The sequence below is a fragment of the Spermophilus citellus genome (assembly GCF_964194105.1).
Source record: "Spermophilus citellus genome assembly, chromosome: 3".
In the NCBI taxonomy this organism is placed as follows: domain Eukaryota; kingdom Metazoa; phylum Chordata; class Mammalia; order Rodentia; family Sciuridae; genus Spermophilus; species Spermophilus citellus.
The window spans coordinates 156,381,014-156,400,193 of record NC_138184.1 but is presented as its reverse complement, the minus strand read 5'-3'; the positions used below and the strand labels follow the sequence as shown (position 1 = coordinate 156,400,193).

General features: G+C 32.1%; 1 protein-coding gene across 1 annotated transcript in view; it reads right to left on the bottom strand.

Moving 5' to 3' along the window:
* The window catches only part of DGKB (diacylglycerol kinase beta), a 680,640-nt gene that overhangs the window by 382,900 nt on the left and 278,560 nt on the right, over nt 1-19,180 (bottom strand). Inside the window, exons 18-19 of the mRNA XM_081286832.1 lie at nt 10,264-10,349; nt 8,133-8,222 (exon numbers count right to left, since the gene is read on the bottom strand). Coding sequence (XP_081142958.1) covers nt 8,133-8,222; nt 10,264-10,349 — 176 coding nt within the window. The remainder of the gene's footprint in view (nt 1-8,132; nt 8,223-10,263; nt 10,350-19,180) is intronic.

Sequence of the window (19,180 nt, the reverse complement as noted above, 5' to 3'; positions counted from 1 at the left end):
GATGGGACCTTGTAAACTCATAAGGGAAGTTACCAGCAGTCGGAGAACAAATTCCCAAAGGTGTCTGAACCTGAGAGACTGAAATGGAACCAAAGAATGTTTTAGGTGAACCACTTAGCATCTGGATCCCAAGGGAGAAAAATCCCATAATGGCTGGCACCCCATAAGAGCTACTGTGAGGAGTCTCACTGTGGCCACAGAATTGCATCTGATTCCGAAAGAAGCAGATAATTCATATCCATAGTGTTGAAGGTAAAACCTGCTGAGGCTTGGTCCCTATGTTCTAAAAGTGGATTTTTTCCAGATGCCCCAGAGATCCAAAATCCATCAGTGATAGAAGCTCCATGTCAGTATGCAGAGTAGATCAAATCTCAAATACCTACCCACAGAACTCCAAAGTCCAAACCCCCCAAAAGGGAAATTTCAATCTAGAAGTCCGCATCATCTACACTATAGGATTACATAATTCATCAGGACTCCCCAGTCTATCCCACCCAATACTGGGAGATTAGAAGGTGAGCACTACTATAATTAGCTGGCAGCTAGGTGAGGAACGCAAGGACAGTGGCCAAAAATAGAGAGTTAAAAATAAAAGTAGAGACTGAAAATCCATTGCTGCCAACAGATTTGATCACTGCAGTAGAAACAAGCTCTCTCTCTCATTAAGACTTTCTCTTTTTCTTTCCTTTTATCTTCTTTTTCCTTTTCCTTTTCCTTATTTCATTCTTCCTTCACATTCCCATTTTTTTATTTTTTAAATTTTAAAATGTTTTTCATTTAAAAAAATTATTTCATATTGTTGTAGTATTATTCATTTTTTCATTTTTGCGTGATTTTCTGTGTATGTAAATGTGCATGTGTGGTTTTGTATACTCATACTGTAAGGATAGGTTTGAATATATGTATACATACACCAAGAAATTTACTTCAACATCATAAACATTCATGCAACTTACACATTAATAGCCCTCTCTTGCATTATTTAATTAATTCATTAGTTAGCCTAGATTATACTTAGATCAATCATATGAAACCTTTTATCTATGACCTTATGGTCTTACATAAAAAACAATAACTAATTCCAAAATCAGTACAATATAGGAAATAATTAACATCAGAGCCGAAATTAGTGAAATTTAGCATAAAAAAATGGACAGGATCAATTAAACAAAGAAGAAAAATAAAAACACAAAATTGATAGACCCTTAGCCAATCTTACAAAAAAAGAGAGAAAACCCAAATCAAAAAACTTACAGATACAAAAGGAAATGTCAGCACACACTCTTCTGAAATCCAGAGGATCATCAAAAACTATTTTTGAAAATGTATATTCCAATAAAACAGAAAAACTAGAAGTCACTGAGCAATTTCTAGACACATAAGATCTGCCCAAATTAAACCAAGAAGATATAGAAAACATAAACATACCAATATCAATTAATGACATTGAAACATCAATTAAAGGCCCTCCAAAAAAGAAAAGCCCAGGACCACATGGATTCTTGGCTGAGTTCTATTATAACTTGAAAAAGAACCTACACCAGTCTCTCTCAGATCATTCCATGAAATTGAAAGGGAGGGAACACTCCCAAATATGTTCTATAAAGCCAATATCACTTTAATACCCAAAACAGAAAAAGACACAAGAAAACTGTAAGACTAATCTTACTGATGAATATAGATGTAAAAATCCTTCACAAAATATTAGTAAACCACATTCAACAATACAACAAGAAGATAACATACCATGATAAAGTGGATCGCATTTCAGGGATCCAAGGATGGTTCAACATACTCAAATCGAAATAAGTAATCTACTACTTAAACAGAATTAAGGACAGAAATCACATAATCATCTTAATAGATGCAGAAAAGGTCTTTGATAAATTCCAGCATGGTAAAAATGCTGGAGAAGCTAGGGATAGAAGAAATTTACCTCAACATCATAAAGGCTATTTATGACAAACCCAAAGCCAACATCATATTGAATGGAGAAAAACTAAAAGCATTTCCTCTAAAATCAGAAACAAGACAAGGATGTCCACTTTTACTACTGCTATTGAGTGTAGTCCTCAAAACATTAACCAGAATGATCAGGCAAGAAAAAGAAATCAGAGAGCTACAAATACAAAAAGAAGAAGTAAAATATCTCTGCTTGATGACATGATTCTATATCTAGCAAACCCCAAAGTCTCTACCAGAAGACTTATAGAGTTTATAAATTAGTTCAACAAAATAGCAGATATAAGCTCAACACCCATAAATCAATAGCTTTCCTATACTCCAACAATGATTCAGCTGAGGAAGAAATCAGAAAAATCATTCCATTCACAATAATCTCAAAAACAAAAGCAAAACAATAACAGCAACCAACAACAACAACAAAAAATGGGAATTAATCTAACCAAGGATGTGAAAGAGCTCTACAGTGAAAATTAGGGAACACCGAAGAAAGAAACTGAAGATCTTAAAAGACAGACCTCCCATGTTCTTGGATAGACAGAACTAATGTTGTAAAAATGGCCATACTATCAAAATCATATACAAATTCCAATCTCCATCAAATATCAATGACATTCTGCAAAGAATTAGAAAAAACAATCCTTAAATTTATTTGGAAGAATAACAGACCCAGAAGAGCCAAAGCAACTCTAAACAATGAAAGCCAAATAGTAGACATCACAATACCCAATCTCAAATTATACTACAGACCCATGTAACAAAAACAGCATGGCACTGGCATCAAAACAAACATGAAGATCACTAGAACAGAAGACACAGAGACAAACCCACCTACTTACAGCTATTTGATACTTGACTAAAAATGCCAAAAATTTATCTTGGAGAAAGATAGCCTTTTTAACAAATGGGGTAGGGAAAACTGGATAATAATATGTAGAAACATGAAACTAAATCACCATTATTCACCTTGCACAAAAGTCAATCCAAATGGATCAAGACTTAAGAATTAGACCAGAAAACTTGCAACTGCTAGAAGAAAACATAGGGTCAACACTCCATCATATTGTTGCTGACACTGACTTCCTTATCAAGACCCCAAAAGCACAGAAATAAAACCAAGAATCAATAAGTGGGATGCCATGAAGTTAAAAAGCATTTTCACAGCAAGGGAAATGATTAATAAGAGTGTGAATAAAGAATCTACAGAATGGAAGAAAATCTTTTCCAGCTAATCTTCTGATAGGGGACTAATATTCAGAATATATAATAACATCATAAGACTTAACATCAAAAAATAAATAAATGTGCAATACCTAAATGCAGATTTCTTAAAAGAAGAAACACAAATGACTAATATATGAAAAATGTGCAACCTTTCTAGTAATCAGGGAAATACAAATCAAAACTATAATATTTGATTCTATTCCAGTCAGAATGGCAATGGTCAATACAAACAGTTATAAGTGCTAATGAGGTTATAAGGAAAAAGGTACACTTGTACATTGTTGGTGGGACTGCAGACTAGTACCACCACTATGAAAAGCAGTACTGAGATTCCTTAAAAAACTAGGGATGGACCACCGTATGAACCAGCTACCACACTTCTTGGTATTTTCCCAAAAGAACTAAAATCAATATGCTATAACAATACAGCCACATAAATATTTATAGCAGCACAATTCACAATAGCTAAATTATGGAATCAACACAGATGGTTTTCAACAGACAAATGAAATAAGAAATTTTGGTATATATACACAATGAAGTTTTACTCAGCCATTGAAAAGAATAAAATTATGGTACTTGCTGACAAATGAATGGAAATGGAGACTACTATGCTAAGTGAAATAGTCAGACTGAAAAACTCAAAAAAGTCAAATATTTTTTCTCATATATGGAAGCTTAAATAAAATTAAAAAAAGGAAGAGGGATGAATAGGATATTGGAAAGACATAGGGAGATTAGTAGTGTAGCAGGGGACTGAGTGGCAGAATGGAGGGATGGGGAAGTGGAAGCAATGGGGAATGAATTTCTAAAAAATCATGTTATGTGTATATATAAAAATACCACAGGGAATTTCATCTTCATATATATATTAAAAGAAACAATCAAATATAGAAAAACAGGTAAGTAAAAGGAATATAGCAGAGTAGAGGAAGAAGAACTAGGGAGGGGAGGAAGACGGGAAGGTAAAGGGGTGGTAAAAGGAGGGGATAATAAACTAAAATCAAATTCACATGCATGTATGATTTTGTTGGGAGGTAAACCATGTATAACTATAAAGCTCTAATAAAAACTAGAATGAGCGCCACAGTTTTTAATTATAAATGAATTAATATATAGATGCATAGTGTGTATATACACACACACACCTACTCATCAGAAAAGTAAGTAAATAATAAGGCTTTAAATAAATTATTGAGCTTGCCTTTACCCATATCTCAGGTTTATAGCAGCATTGTTCATCCTAACACAGAACAAGATAGGAATAGTAACTAAACAGGAAAATTTAGTGAAATTTAATTACCAGGGCTAGATTGTAGGAGCTCAAAATATTTACCACTAAATATGTTTTCACAGATTTTTATGGCTAAATATGAGGAAGACTGGTATCAATCAGTCTTCCAGCCAAATAAAAAGGGAAAGAGCCAATAAATAAACGTATTTTGAGAATTACAACATCTGGAGTTGGAAGCTAATTCACAAAGGCAAACTCCAAATTGTAGTCCCCCACTTAACAAATATTTACGACATGCAAGTTTGTATTTATGTATGCCATGCAATGGCATATAGCCATTACTAAGCGTTCCTGAAGTTAAGAAGATTGAATTGTTTTTAAATAACCAAAACCATTAAATACACAAGCAAAAGCTTGTTTAAAGGAAAGCATGTTGGTATTTTCTGTCATTAATTTATTTTAAAAGTGTTAATCACTCTTGACTAAGAAACAAAATGAGCCAGGAGTGGTGGCACATGCTAGTAATCCCAGTGACCAGGAGGCTGAAATAGGAGGATCCCAAGTTCAAGTCCAATCTCAGTAATTTAGTGAGGCCTTAAGCAACTTAGTGAGTCCCTGTCTCAAAATAAAAAAATAAAAAGTGCTGGAGATGTAGCTCAGTGGTAAAGTGCCCATGGCTTAAATCCCCATTGCTGTCTCTCCCCAAAACAAAAAGGAAAAAAATGAACAAAATGAAAACACAATATTTATTTGCTCTTTAATGACAAAATTTCTGGATCACTTAATCTACTTAAAAATTCAAATAATTTTTTCAAATGAAAAAAGCAGAAACAAATATTTGTGAAAGTGTGCCCCATTTAAAACTCTGTTCCTTACCTTTATACTCTATGCAAACAAAATTTTGCTTCCAATATTCTTCAAATTTTTGTTAGATTAATGATGGTTAAGAAATTTTCCAAGAGAATGCTAATTAAATATTTTTCAAATGCCTTAGGAACTCTTACATTCTGACAGTGTAACTCTTTCTAAAATATGGAAATATAGTCCTGTTAAAAAAAGTCTTCAAGTCAATACATTTAACTGACATTAAGTGAATCCAGTGATTATTAACGGAATAAAGTACTTTCACAAATATTACACAAAGTACTCATCACAAGCACTGGACAAAGCAATTTAACAGTTTTAAACCAGCTACCTAAGCCCAAGAACCTAGCAGGCAGGCGCCATTACTAACTCTGAATTCTGATGAGGAAGGAGTAGAATGTACACAGGTGCTCAACAACATGCCCAAAGCTACACACCTAACAAGACATAATCCCACTTCACATATTTCGTTATTAATAATCTCTAGCCAATGACTTTTGTTTCTCTAATTGTTCATGTTGGGCTCCTTGTTATCTGTTTTTTCCCAAAACCCCTTGTCCAATTCTCCAGCAAGTTCAATCTGTCTACGCCTGAAAATGCACTTCAAGGTTCTCTACTTGCATCACAACACCCTAGTCCAACCTTTAAATTTTCCAGTTGGGGCAATTATAATTTGTGTTTTCATTTGTACAATTATAGTTTTCCATATTTTCACATTTTTGACCAGTTTATTTTCCACTAAAAAAATATCTATTTTTAAAAATACGAATGTTGGGCTGGGGATATAGCTCAGTTGGTAGAGTGCTTGCCTCCCATGCACAAGGCCCAGGGCTCAATCCGCAGCACCAAAAAATAAAAAATAAAAAAAATACAAATGTCATTGTATTGCTCTACTTCTGAAACTTTTTAGATACACCTTTTGTTTCAAATTCAATCAAATAAAATTCTTGACAGACAATACCCTGCATTGTTTAGCTCTTTACTGACATTCTATACTCACAGTTCACAACACCCCTAACAACCCATCAACTTAGTGCTGCTTGAGCAACCCCTCCAACCTCTCTGAGTCCTCTCAACAGGAAGCTTTTTCTCCCTCCTTATATTTTAGGTCCAACTTAAATGTTTCTTCCTCAGAGACACCTCCTTGACCAATTAAGTAAATAGCCCATAACTATTATTCATTTTTGTAACCCTGATCATATTTTGTAAATTGATTTATTGTCTATATATGCAATGAAAATACAATCTTCAAAATGGTAGGAACCATTCATTTATTTCCTTACTCTATATGTATAACCTAGAACAGTGCCATCATGTACCAGACACAAGGAATTCATCACTAATATAGACTTTGACATGTACTTCAGTGCTTCTCTTTGTCTATCTACAATATCTTTATGTGGTTTTATATGACTCACTAGATTGTAAAACAAATGGACTTCTTCATCAAAATTCAGATTTAATCCACTTACTTATTTGGAAATAAAAATAAAATTAGAAATTTCCAAATATCAAATGTATGTTTCAGAAATGCACTTCAAGGTTCCCTTCTTTTAAATTAATGCACCTGTATGAGAATTGGCAAATATATCTTAGAAGCAATGCTTACATCTTTATCTCTGTAGATTTCATGATATTTAACTCAATACCTTATGATATTCTTTTACTACAGTACATTCTTATGAAAATTCCAAATAGATTATATTCTAAGCTTTTTACTTAGTTTATAATTCTCTCCATCTAACATATATACTAGTTGACCAGATAGTCGACTAGGATGGAACAATAGTTCTCAAATTTTCTGTAAATCAGAGTTACTTAGAAAGTGTTTAAAAAGACAATTGCTTGCTCAGGTCCCATCTCCAAAGATTTCAATTTACATATTTAGGGTAAGATCAGGTCACTATATTTTTAACAAGCTCCCCAAGGGCTTCTGATTCATATACCTTTAGTAGAGTCTTTCCAACATCTCTGAGTTTAGATGCTAAAAATATTTATATTCAATTCTTGCTTCTTTAGCAAAATGTGTTGTTCCTCTGTAATCTTCAGATAATGTATTAGTGACAGCTCAAAATATTTTAAGACCTCATCTTGGAATGACCTCTCTCTACTCATTCTTTTCTACATACTCTTCTATTTGCAGTTCTTTGAGTATGCCATGCAATTAACCTCTTTTGAACTTAATGTTTCCTCTATGAAGACTATTCCCAGTTTTATATGGCTGTGTCATTGTCTAATCATCAGATTTATGTGAGGCCTTCCCTCATTTGGTACCTATTGTCTTGTTAGTACAAAGTCTCTCCATTTATATACAATTTTATGCAGCACTAGATTTTAAGGACCTTTCTTTTTTCAACTCTTACCTCTGTATCCCAATTACAGAATACACTGGATAGCAAAAGCTGGTATCAACTATTAAGTATTACTTAAGGCATTCATTTCTGGGAAAGTCATTCATCAGTATTTCATTTTTTTCCTTTGTGATTTTTTCACATACCTTATAAATTAAAAATCTGAACAATATCTTAGAGTCCATCTACATTTACCTCATTTTTCTAAGAAAGAAAAACAAAAACCAAACACAGTTTAAACACTCCCAAACTGAGTCTATCATTAGTACCTGATTAAAGCCAAATACCCGTACTTGCTTTGTCCTATATTTGCTCTTCCACTCCATACTATTGTTCAAAATCATATATATATATATATATATATATATATATATAAAACATCCATTATATTTGCTAAAATCACATGACAATTATCATACAATAAAGAAATGCTGGGTTGTTTTATGGGTATGTGTGTGTACTGTGTTCCTGCATCTTTTCTCATGCAGCTGTTTTACCTCCTCCCCATCGCAGGCACCTCGCTAGGTCATTGCCAGTCCCAAGAGGCAGAATAGCAACTGGAGGATGCTTGACTACATTAGCCTTTTCTGTGGAAATAAAAATAAAACAAAATGTTGATCACAGATAGAATAGCAAAAAAAATGGTAACCTAACATTAAATGAAAAAGATTTACTTATAATTTTTATTCATTTGTGAGAATTGATAAAAAACAAACATAATTATTAACAATGTGACAGGGATTTTTCAAATAATAAATGAGAAAACATCTTAAAATACCATAACTCAGCTGAATATTGTATTTTTGTGTATGTAATCGTGTGTGTGCGCGTGCGTGCGCGCATGTGTGTGATCTCGGTTAAAATTCTCAGATAGTCATATACCTGCAGTATCAGAACAGGAATGTGACCAGGATACCTTATTAGATTCAAATATAGTCCTTTTTATAGCATCAAATCTAGATCCATTGTACTTTAAGGAATAAAACACATAAAAACAACTGAATTGTAAGGGAGAATAAATTGCTAATATTGTCCTTGAATTTTTTCTACCCAGGTGCTGTTTTCTGTCAGAACAAATGAAGACAAAGATAATACTGAGTAACCTAAGATTAGGTTTTTTGATGAGATTAATCTTTATATCATATAGTGCTTTGAATTTAGAGCAGCATAGATCTCTGTCACTGAAATTCCATATGCTTTTGTTTGAAACATTTTATGCCCCAAGTGAATCTCACAATTGTATATTATTCTTTTTATTTTTCACACCCTCTTTAGTCCTTTAAAGTCAGTGTGGAGATGAGTATAAGAACAGAGGGACTGGGTAATTCAGGGACATGCCACAGATGTAGACTTTAGGGATTAAATAAGCCAAACTCCCCACAGTTTTCACTCTGAAATCCACACAAGTCCACAGATACTTTTCCATTAACTTAGAAACTTTTGTAATTCTTGAATTCTGGTTTTCTTCCTTGATAGAGCATATAAATACTGTATACTTTTTTATTGGAAGGACAAGAGCAGAATATTTACTGATTATTTTGTAAAATATTAGTAGATTAATGTTGCTAGACTCTTACCAAAAGTGTTACTTATAACATGTATCTTTAAATTTGAATATTTTCAGTATATGAAAAAAATATAATCCGAATCAACTAAATATAACTTTGTTTTAATCTACAGAGAAAAAAACTTCTTAGGTCAATTCTTATTGTGAAAGGATCTGATTCTATTAAAGAAATGTTGATTCAGTAACTGGAATGAGATATAAGAGTAAATAAATATTTGTTTTGGATTTATTCCTTATAAATGCCAATTTATGTTGTAACTAGTAATCTAAATAATAATAAGTTCTTACAAGTGCCTAGATATTAAAAATCAGTTTACATTTTCAGAATTTATCAAGTTTTCTTGTAAAGTATTATCACCTTTTTATCCTCAATCATATACTTGTTTTTGTGTTTATAAACTCAAATTCTTTAACTACAGAGAAAATACAAAATAAGGTTAAAGTGTGCCTTCTCACCCAGCTCTGTCAGTTTATAACTCCTAGACTTTGCTCTAGTTATTTGGCCACTTTAAGCTTAGATTACCTGTGTCTAAAATGAGGTTTGACAGATTTATGGGGAATTAATGAGATGATTTAGGAATATCCAATAGTTATAAATAGGTAGAAAAATTAGCTATGGTAATGATGATGACAGTTGGTGATAATGATATAAATATATACAGAGGGTAAGGTTTTGAGACTTCACATTTAAATCAGGTAAATATATCCATTTGTCACAGACTTTATCAGAAGTGCTAAGATCCATTTGGCTTCCTTTCTAGGGCAAAGAAACAAGATTTCCTAGAGCCTGATTTGAAAACAACTCTGAAGATTTAGAAAATGCTATGAGAAATGATTAGAAGTTATTTCTAGATACTTGTAAATTATATCAATTAAAATTCTAAACGATAGAAGAAGGAATTAACCCAGTTACTGAACAACCTGAAAGATGTCATCTTACATAGTTGCATCCAAAGATCCTAATGTTGACATTTGGTAGATAGATACATAGAGAGATAGATAAAACAGAATTTTAGGTCATTATTCTCACACAAGCCACATTAAGTACTTTTCCTCATTACCTATGCAATCCAGAATCCAGCCCACGGTTCCATCTCCACCACAGGCTAACACTCTGAAGTCAGGAACATCCCGGAAAAAGTTTAACCTGAAAAATAAACATGTTATGGCACATGACTGATATTTAAAAATGAGGACTTTGTTGGTTTTTTATTCCTGCCATTTTATCCAATGAACTATATTTCTATTTTATAGAAACTACAAAGTATTTCATTGATATTTTACATTTCATTTAAATATATTTTATAATTATATATTCCAGATTCTTCCCTTTAAAATATTTGGTAATCATATGTTCCAGATGACATACTAGATATTTCATTTTTTTATAAATGATAACATTTTAAAATATAATAAATCATGATTTTCATTAAAATATTCACCCAGATGTGATCTGAGATCACATAATCCAGAATGACATATACTTTATTATTTCATTTAACAATTTTTATCAGTTAAAAATTCTCATTTGAATAATAATTTAAAAATCACCATGTCAGTAAATACAATGCCTTTAAGACTTTTCTATTTTCCTTATCACTGGGAGAAACTGATCAGGCTGCAAGTGGGAGTATAGCCAACTCTTTGAGCTTTTCCTTTTGTCTTAGACTCAGCAAATAGTAGCCAGACTTCACCCTGTCTCTCAACCTGATGACTAGTGTTTACTACCCAGGAACACTCAAGCTTAATTGCTGGGTCAGCTGTGATAAATACCCACTGCTCTTGCTACTGCTGCATGCAATGTGCTTATTAATGCAACCTACCTGGGAAAAAATCACAGACACAGGCAATACAGCCAGTTATACAGTCATACATGCCTATTTTATTGCAAGAAAAGAAATTAAACAGGAAAGAAACCCATGCCTTCTCTTCATTTGGCCCAGATATAACCACTGGTAATCATATAAAACCACTGAAGTAATTTTTCTATACACTGCATATGAATACAGAGATGTAGGTAAAACTTTATTACACACACTTTTAACCTGAATGGGATTGTGACACAGTGTTCATGTACTGTGCTTTTTTAAAACTTAAAATGTGTGTAAGAGATCTTTCTATATTGTACATAACATGCATATATTATGTGTTGACTCATTCCACATCATAATTTCGAAGTATCACAGGATGATTTATAATAAGTGAATATACTCCAACATTAAATTGTTTCTTTTTATGTGTTTAGAAACTATACCTAGTGTTTAACTAGCATAAAAAGTACAATAATTCACAATATTAAAAGTATATTTGTGTGTGAATATGTATATGTGTTTGAAGCCTAGTCTTCAGGAAGATGTTTGGTACATCATCATTTGAAAAGTCTCTCACTGTGGCATATGTTAGTGGCCATTTCCTTGCAAACCCAAAACAGTACATATAAACAAACTTATAACATTTTCTTTGATAATGAGTAAAAAATAGCATCTTGATATTTTTGGGTGAAGCTCACTTCCGTGTTTGCTTTTGACCTGAGCATATTTTCACAGGTTCCTGGAGAAGCATGACCTATGTGTACAGCATCCTCAAAGACTTACCCCTCTATTAAACTAGTTGTCTTTTTCATATTGTTTTTTAAATTCTACATATTACATGTGATATTTTAAATTTACATAATTTTAAACTTTTGTCAAAATTAAATAGTGCAAAAATATATTTGAAATGTATAAAAAATAAGTAAACCCCACCATCTGGCAATAATACTCATGGGTATTTGGAATATGAAGCTTCCATGCATTTCCTCATGTTTAATTCTATGGATATTTGACCTTTGTTAGATATTTTGCAAGTATTTTTTTCCAGTTTATTGCCAATGTATTTGCTTATATTACACATAGTATAATAAATACCTGTGTTGCAATTACTACTCCAGGAGGTAGAATATTTCCAGTAACTTGCATATTCCTCTGTATTTTTCCCTGTAGCACTGCTCTTCCTCATTCACAAAGGTGAGCACTAACTGAATATAGGCTGTCATGCAAATTTCATAACCAACATATTGCTTTCTATCTTTTTCACTTAACTTGGGTTCATCGATGTTGTTGCTGAATTCTTTGCATTTGAAACTGTTCCTTTATATTTCTACAGCTGTGTAGTATGCGAGTTATGGCAATATGCCTTTTTAAACCCATGTCAATGGAAATTTGGACTAGTTACTTTCATGTTCTTAATAAAAAGTACATTCTTGCTTCTTAGTGCTGCTGGGCAGTAGTTACTTTGGGTGAGGTTATTAAATATGCAGTTTTACAAGACAACTAATTTCCCCCTCAAAAAAACTGTACCACTATACAATGTGTGAGCCTTATTGAATCTATCCTCTCTAATGCTTCTAATGACAAGCATCTTAATTTTGTGTAGTTTTTTCTTTCTATGAAAAATTTCCCTCAATTTTCTACCCATATCATTCTTGTTGTTTGGCAAAAATTCTTTACTTGCCATTGATTTTAATATTTTCTGGTTTGTATTTTTTTTCAAATATTTTACAAGATGGAAGTTTTTTTCATTTACTTTCACTGTATATGTTAACGAGTAATATTTTGGTTTCAGTGTATTCAAGCTTATCAATTATTTGGTAAGTGGCTAGTACTTTTAACCAGTCTTTTTAAAGAAAAGTTTCCTCAGAGGTCAGAGAAGAATTCACATTTATTCTCTTAAAATTTCAGCTTTATATTTGACATAAAAATTTTTTTCTTCCTATCCATTTTTTCCTTTCTTCATTTTCCTTGCATCCATCCATTCTTCCTATCTTCTTTCCTTCCAACCTCTTTCCCTTCTCCTTTTGCTACAGTGCACAAATTATTTGGGCTTATTTTTATACATCTGAATTTACTGAATAATTCAACTTCTACCATGCAAACTTCATCTTAAATCTAATTTTTATATATGGGTGCATTTTTCTTTGTATTCTCTTTGTTGTTTGATTCATGGATTTGTGCACCTCTGCACCAGTACCACAGTCTTACAATAGCTCCAGCTTTCCCATAGAGTTATGTATCATAAAGTATGATGAATCTTGGCATTTTGATGTGCATTTCAAAGTTAACATGATATCCCACCAAACTAAAATTAAGAAAAAATAAAAATAAATCGTAATTCTGATTGGAGTTGGATTCAACTTATGGATCAATTTTGGGATAAACAGCATTTGTATGTTAATTTTTTTATACATGAACATAGGATTGTTCAGTTTATTTAGGTATTCTTTAGTGTTCTTCAGTAAAGTTTTGAATTAGATGTTTATAAGTATTACATACATTTCTGGATGTATTCTTGGTTATTTTATAGATTTTGTTGATATTTTCAATACTGTAAAAATTATGTTTATTAATGTTAAAGTTTTACTGCTAGTATACAGAAATAGATTTGACAATTGTATATAAATGTCATATTACTTCTACCTTTTGAATTACTTATATTTTGTTTGTAGATTTGTTTATGTATACAATTGTGTTATATACTTATAGCAATGATATTAGTCATCTCCAATTTTTGTAATTCATTCTTTCTCAGTTTCATTATCCTGGCCAGAATTCCAGTATATTATTGTATATGATGATTCTGAAACCATTCATAGAATGTTTCTAAATTTCAAAAAATTAATTTCCTGAGTCTGTCTATTTAGAATATTTGTTATTTGGAATTTCTTTTCTTTTTTTAAAAAAATTATTCACACATTTTCTTAGTTTAATAGAGTTCCCTTTTCCTTCTATAATAGTAATTTTATTATGAATAAATGTTTACCTTTTTCACATCTTTAGAGATGTTGATTTGGTTTCTCTCATTTAATTATCTGGTAAGAATATACATTTCTGTATTAGGAAAGCATTATTTCAATTCTTTTATGCTTCCAAATTGGTCACTGCTTACTAATATTTTTGTAGAAAATTACATCTAGTTTACTCAAATCTTGTTTAGAAGCTCTAAAACTAGATTCAGGAACAGAATAGATCTATTGTTTTTCTTATACATATTGCTTCTGTTTCACTTTTTAAATAAAATTATGTTGCCATTTTTAAAAGTTGCAAATTGCACATCACCTTTTTTTGAAAAAACTTGTATAATTTTAGAAAATTCTTAATAACTGGTAACACTCAAATGAAAACTATCTAATTTCTGGTGAGTCCTTTTTTTAAAAAATAGAAAGGTCTTAGATATTAATTTCAATTCTTTAATGTCTATTGAAAAAAATGCTTTTTTAATTCTTTCTACATTAGTATTTTTCAGTTATGTTTCTTTAGCAATTTGTGTATCTCTCTTAGATTTTCTAACACTTTGGCACTGAAGCTCAAGACAGGTTTTTGAAACATGCCAGCAGTGGAAACATTTACCACAGAGTTAATGGTGTCTGGTGAAACCTAACCATCCATTGACTCACCATTGTTCTTCTACTCCATGATGATGTTTCATCTGTTATTCATTCTTGTTTTCTTTTAAAATTGTCATCATTGGTTCTTCAGCAGCATCCTACCCCCAAACATAAACCCCACGTGACTGTCAGACCAGCTTACTCTCTGTAAATTGATTGCTAAATGGATGGAAAATTGACCTCTCTTTATCTCAATTTCTTAATCCACTCAATCCATGCAGTTTTTTCCTGGGGATTCATTCATTCCTTATTTCATTCATTCATTGAATAGTAGCCTATAATCATTCTGATTCTCCATTTGCTTATCTTTCAAATGGAATTAACACCACCTGTTTTGTTGACTGTTTACATACACATAATGAGTTTGTGTTATACTATCTCTAGGTCATTACAAATTAAATTATCTTTTCCCCTCATTAAAAGTAGTGTATATGTGTTATAGGTCAGAGTGCTTCTCTTCTATTTCCCAACTACTCCATCCTCAGTGTTCTGGCAGAAGAGTCACCAAGATAATTTCTAAAACTTCCAAGCTGGACTGGACAGTGAGGAGAGCCTTACCTACAAACTGAAATCACAGACAGTGGACTATTGAGAAACTTGTTTACACCTCTGGGACAGCAGGTGCAGCTGTGACCAAGGACAAACAATTCCAAGAGATTTGGCCAGAGTCAAAATACAGAACTCTAGATGTTACTGATTTTTCATCCATGAAGACTACCAGGACAAACAGCTGTGAAGCACACACTTCACAGGTCATCTTTCCAAAAGGGAGGAGTGAGGAGAGAGTGTCAGAAATAAAATCTCTTTGAGGAACTTCAGTAGTGTGTACTATGCTTTTCATATATCAGTATCAAAAGGTTAGTATGTATAAACATTTTACAATGAGATAACCATGGTTGGATTCTGAATTTATTTGTGCTATTTTAATGGACCTTTTTGAATTTAAAAATTTAAATTATTTATTAAGGAGATTAAGGATTATTAAGTTTCATCATTGGTCATTAGAGAATTGATCCTCTTGAGAGTTTACTATTTATCTGCAGTAGTTATATTTGGAAAGTGATCCTATGTTAATGTATGGATTTAGTAGTTCTATGTCTGTTGATTTCTTAAGTTAAACTTAGTAACAACCACTATAACATTCCCTAAAGTTCCAGTTATGCAAAATGAATAAAGTATGGAGATCTGCTGTACAGATCTCTTTTGTTCCTATGATTGTCAATACTGCATTGTATACCCAAAAAATTGTTCAGAGGGGTATGTTATCATCACAACAAAAGAAAACTGAGTGGTGAAATATGATGCAAAAAACACTGAAAAAAAAAAGATCATTTCTTCTAAGACTCAGAAGTTTACTTTCCTATTTTCATAGGCATGAAAATAAGTAGGTTTTTATTGGTGCCTAATAATAGTATCTCAAAAGCACATCAGGAAAATATTTTAAGAAATAATAGAAAATTACAATACCAATTTCAGTATTTTGGAAAGTGTTTTGTGATCAGATTTCTTAAATAACATCATAGAGGTATTTATTTTGATTCAAATATTACATGTTATTTTTCAAAGAAAATAAGATATCACTATTTTATATGATGTTGATGTATTGTTTATAAATCAAACTGATTAAATAAATATAAATAAATGTATGTCTATTAAACAGTATACACATTGCACATTATGTATTATAAAACAATATTCTTTAGTACATAGAGGAAATCAGTGTGAGATTCATAATTTTTTTCTTATCGATGCATAGTAAGTGCTCATTTTAATTGCACATATTTATATCTTTTCATATTGCAGAAACACTAGGCTGACAGATAAAAAATGTCTTTATCGTAAGTCATCAACTCTCCTCTTGTTCTTTTTTCCTCTTATTTAGGAAAAGTAATTTACTTTAGGAGTTTCCTAAGAAAGATCTGAATTCTGATCTAAGCATTTCAAGGCAGAAACAAGCATACTTATTGCTTATTATTATGCTCAATTCATATTCACACTTGCATACACACAGTTACATATTATTCTTAAAGTTAAAAGATTATATGACTTCACAATTGCCTCACTAAAATCAGGCTGGAATTTTCTGGTGCCTGTTGTTACTGCTGTTTTTGATTTATAGTCATGAAAACCAATTTGTAATAACTTCTATCTTTTCTAATACACAGACCACATCTGTACATTCCTTAGTATTGTTGATGTCATTTTTGTTGCTGCAGTATCTTTAAAAAATACATCCCTGGAGCATTTATGCCCCCTAAAGTTTTATCCTATTATTTATATTACAAAATGTCACAGGGAAAGGGGACATTATTTAGGTTTTAATTGTTTTCTATGAATCTTGAGAAGGTCAGTGTTATGCTTTATATGTAAGGTGTCCCCCAGAAGATCCTGTGCTAATGCAGGAATATTCAGCTGGGCTTGGTGGTGCATGCCTATAATCCTAGTGACATGGCAGGCTAAGGCAAGAGGATCACAAGTTCAAGGCCAGTCCCAGGAACTTAGTGAGACTTTAAGCCTTAGTGAGACCCTGTCTCAAATTAAAAAATAAAAAAGGCTGAGAATGTAACTCAGTGATAAAGCACCTGGGAGTTCAATTCCCTATATTTAAAAAAATATAATAATAAAGCCAGATTATTCAGAAGTTAAAAGATAGATTATGAGAGCTGGTACCTAATTGGCCCATTCTCATTTGAATGGATTGAATGGTAACTGCAGGTGGGGAATGGCTACCAGAGGGTTCCTGGGAGTGTGCCTGGAAGGGGTAATTTTCCCTGCATCCTGCATGCCCTCCCCCACCAACTCTGCCTCCCAGCTGCCAGGAATGGAGTAGACCACAGCCTTCTGTGGTGATGTACTGCTTTCCCTTGGGCCTAAAGCATATGAGTTTGTCCCACTATGGGCTAACCCTCTGAACTTGAGCCAAAATAAACTTTTCTTCCTCTAAGTTGTTCTTCTTTGATATAAGGGTCACAGAAATGCAAAGATGACTGAAATAGCTTCAAGGTAAAAATTCACCAATTAATGTAAAGACCAATCATTTCAAATAAAGTAATAATAATTGTAGCTATGATCTCATATTTCTTGTCTTATGTACTTTAATGATAAATTATAAAGTTTAGGTAAACTAGAATATATGACTGTTTCAACAAATCTGGTTAGTCTTTGAGGTATTGCACAAAAGGTAAATGTATACTCTTTAGTCGTCATTTCATGTGAATAAGTAGAATAGCTATTTCAAACATAATTTAGAATCACTTAGGAGATCTGTATAACTTAATACTGTTACCATTATATCCAGACAAATTTTCAGAATATTTGAGAAAATATATATTGCAGTGATCCATTAAATATGTAATCATTAATCTCATTATCTCTGGATATCTCAAAAAATTACTTATATATTATGTATATAAGGAGTAAAGGGACAGAGAAAGAAATGATGAAAGAAAAAATAGAGAACATTAACTACTGGGAAAGGTATGATATTTTCTTATTAAATAACTTTATTTATATTCCCTAATGTAAAATGTGTTAGAAATGAGAAGACAGTAAATAATAGCCTCTGTAATGTAGACTAAATTTTTCCTTTTTTGACTAATGTATATGATCTTTGGAAAATTAATATTAAATGAATATAAAATTTTTGAATAAATCTAGTACTTAGTGAAAATATTCTTGATTTTATATAGGAAGCATTCCCAACTTCATTACTTTCAGAACACACCTTTGTAAAGATTTTTTTCTTCTCAAAACCTGAATTTGTTCTAGTACATGGAAGACAGTTACTTTTTAAGATTATTTAAGAGAGATACAAACATGACTTATTATTTAAGAAACAAGTAACTGATGTTAAACAGAATATACGGGAAGCAATGGTTTTAGAGTGGGCTATGCCACTGTGCCCTTATAGGCCAGACTAAACCAGAATGGAGTCATGTAATCAAATGAACTTTGTAACAGATTAGCTTTCCAACAAAATAGGAGATTTACTATAACCAATCAGGAGGGGCTCATTTGCCTGAGTCAGCATGATAAAGAAGTCTCCCATATTTTAATCCATTAAGAAAAGTAACTTAGAAATATCACTCCTTATGCCTGCTTCCTTAAGCCCTCTTCTGTCTATATAGGCCACTTACCCTCTTCAGCCCACTGGAAGACTCATGCTATTTTATAAAATGAGCTAATTCCAAATCCTAGATTAACAAATAAAAGCCAATTAGATCTTTAAAGTAAACGTTGTTGTAATTTTGTCTTTGACATTTAAGAATATAAAATCTATTTTTCAGCCATTATCTCTCATCTATAAATATAAGTTTTCTCCATTAGAATAGGAGTAAATTGGGCTGGGGATGTGGCTCAAGCAGTACCACACTCGCCTGGCTTGCGCGGGACACTGGGTTCGATCCTCAGCACCACATAAAAATAAAATAAAGATGTTGTGTCCACCAAAAACCTGAAAAATAAATTTTAAAAAATTCTCTCTCTCTCTTTCTCTCTCTCTCTCTCTCTCTCTCTCTCTCTCTCTCTCTCTCTTCTCTCTCTCTCTCTAAAAAAAA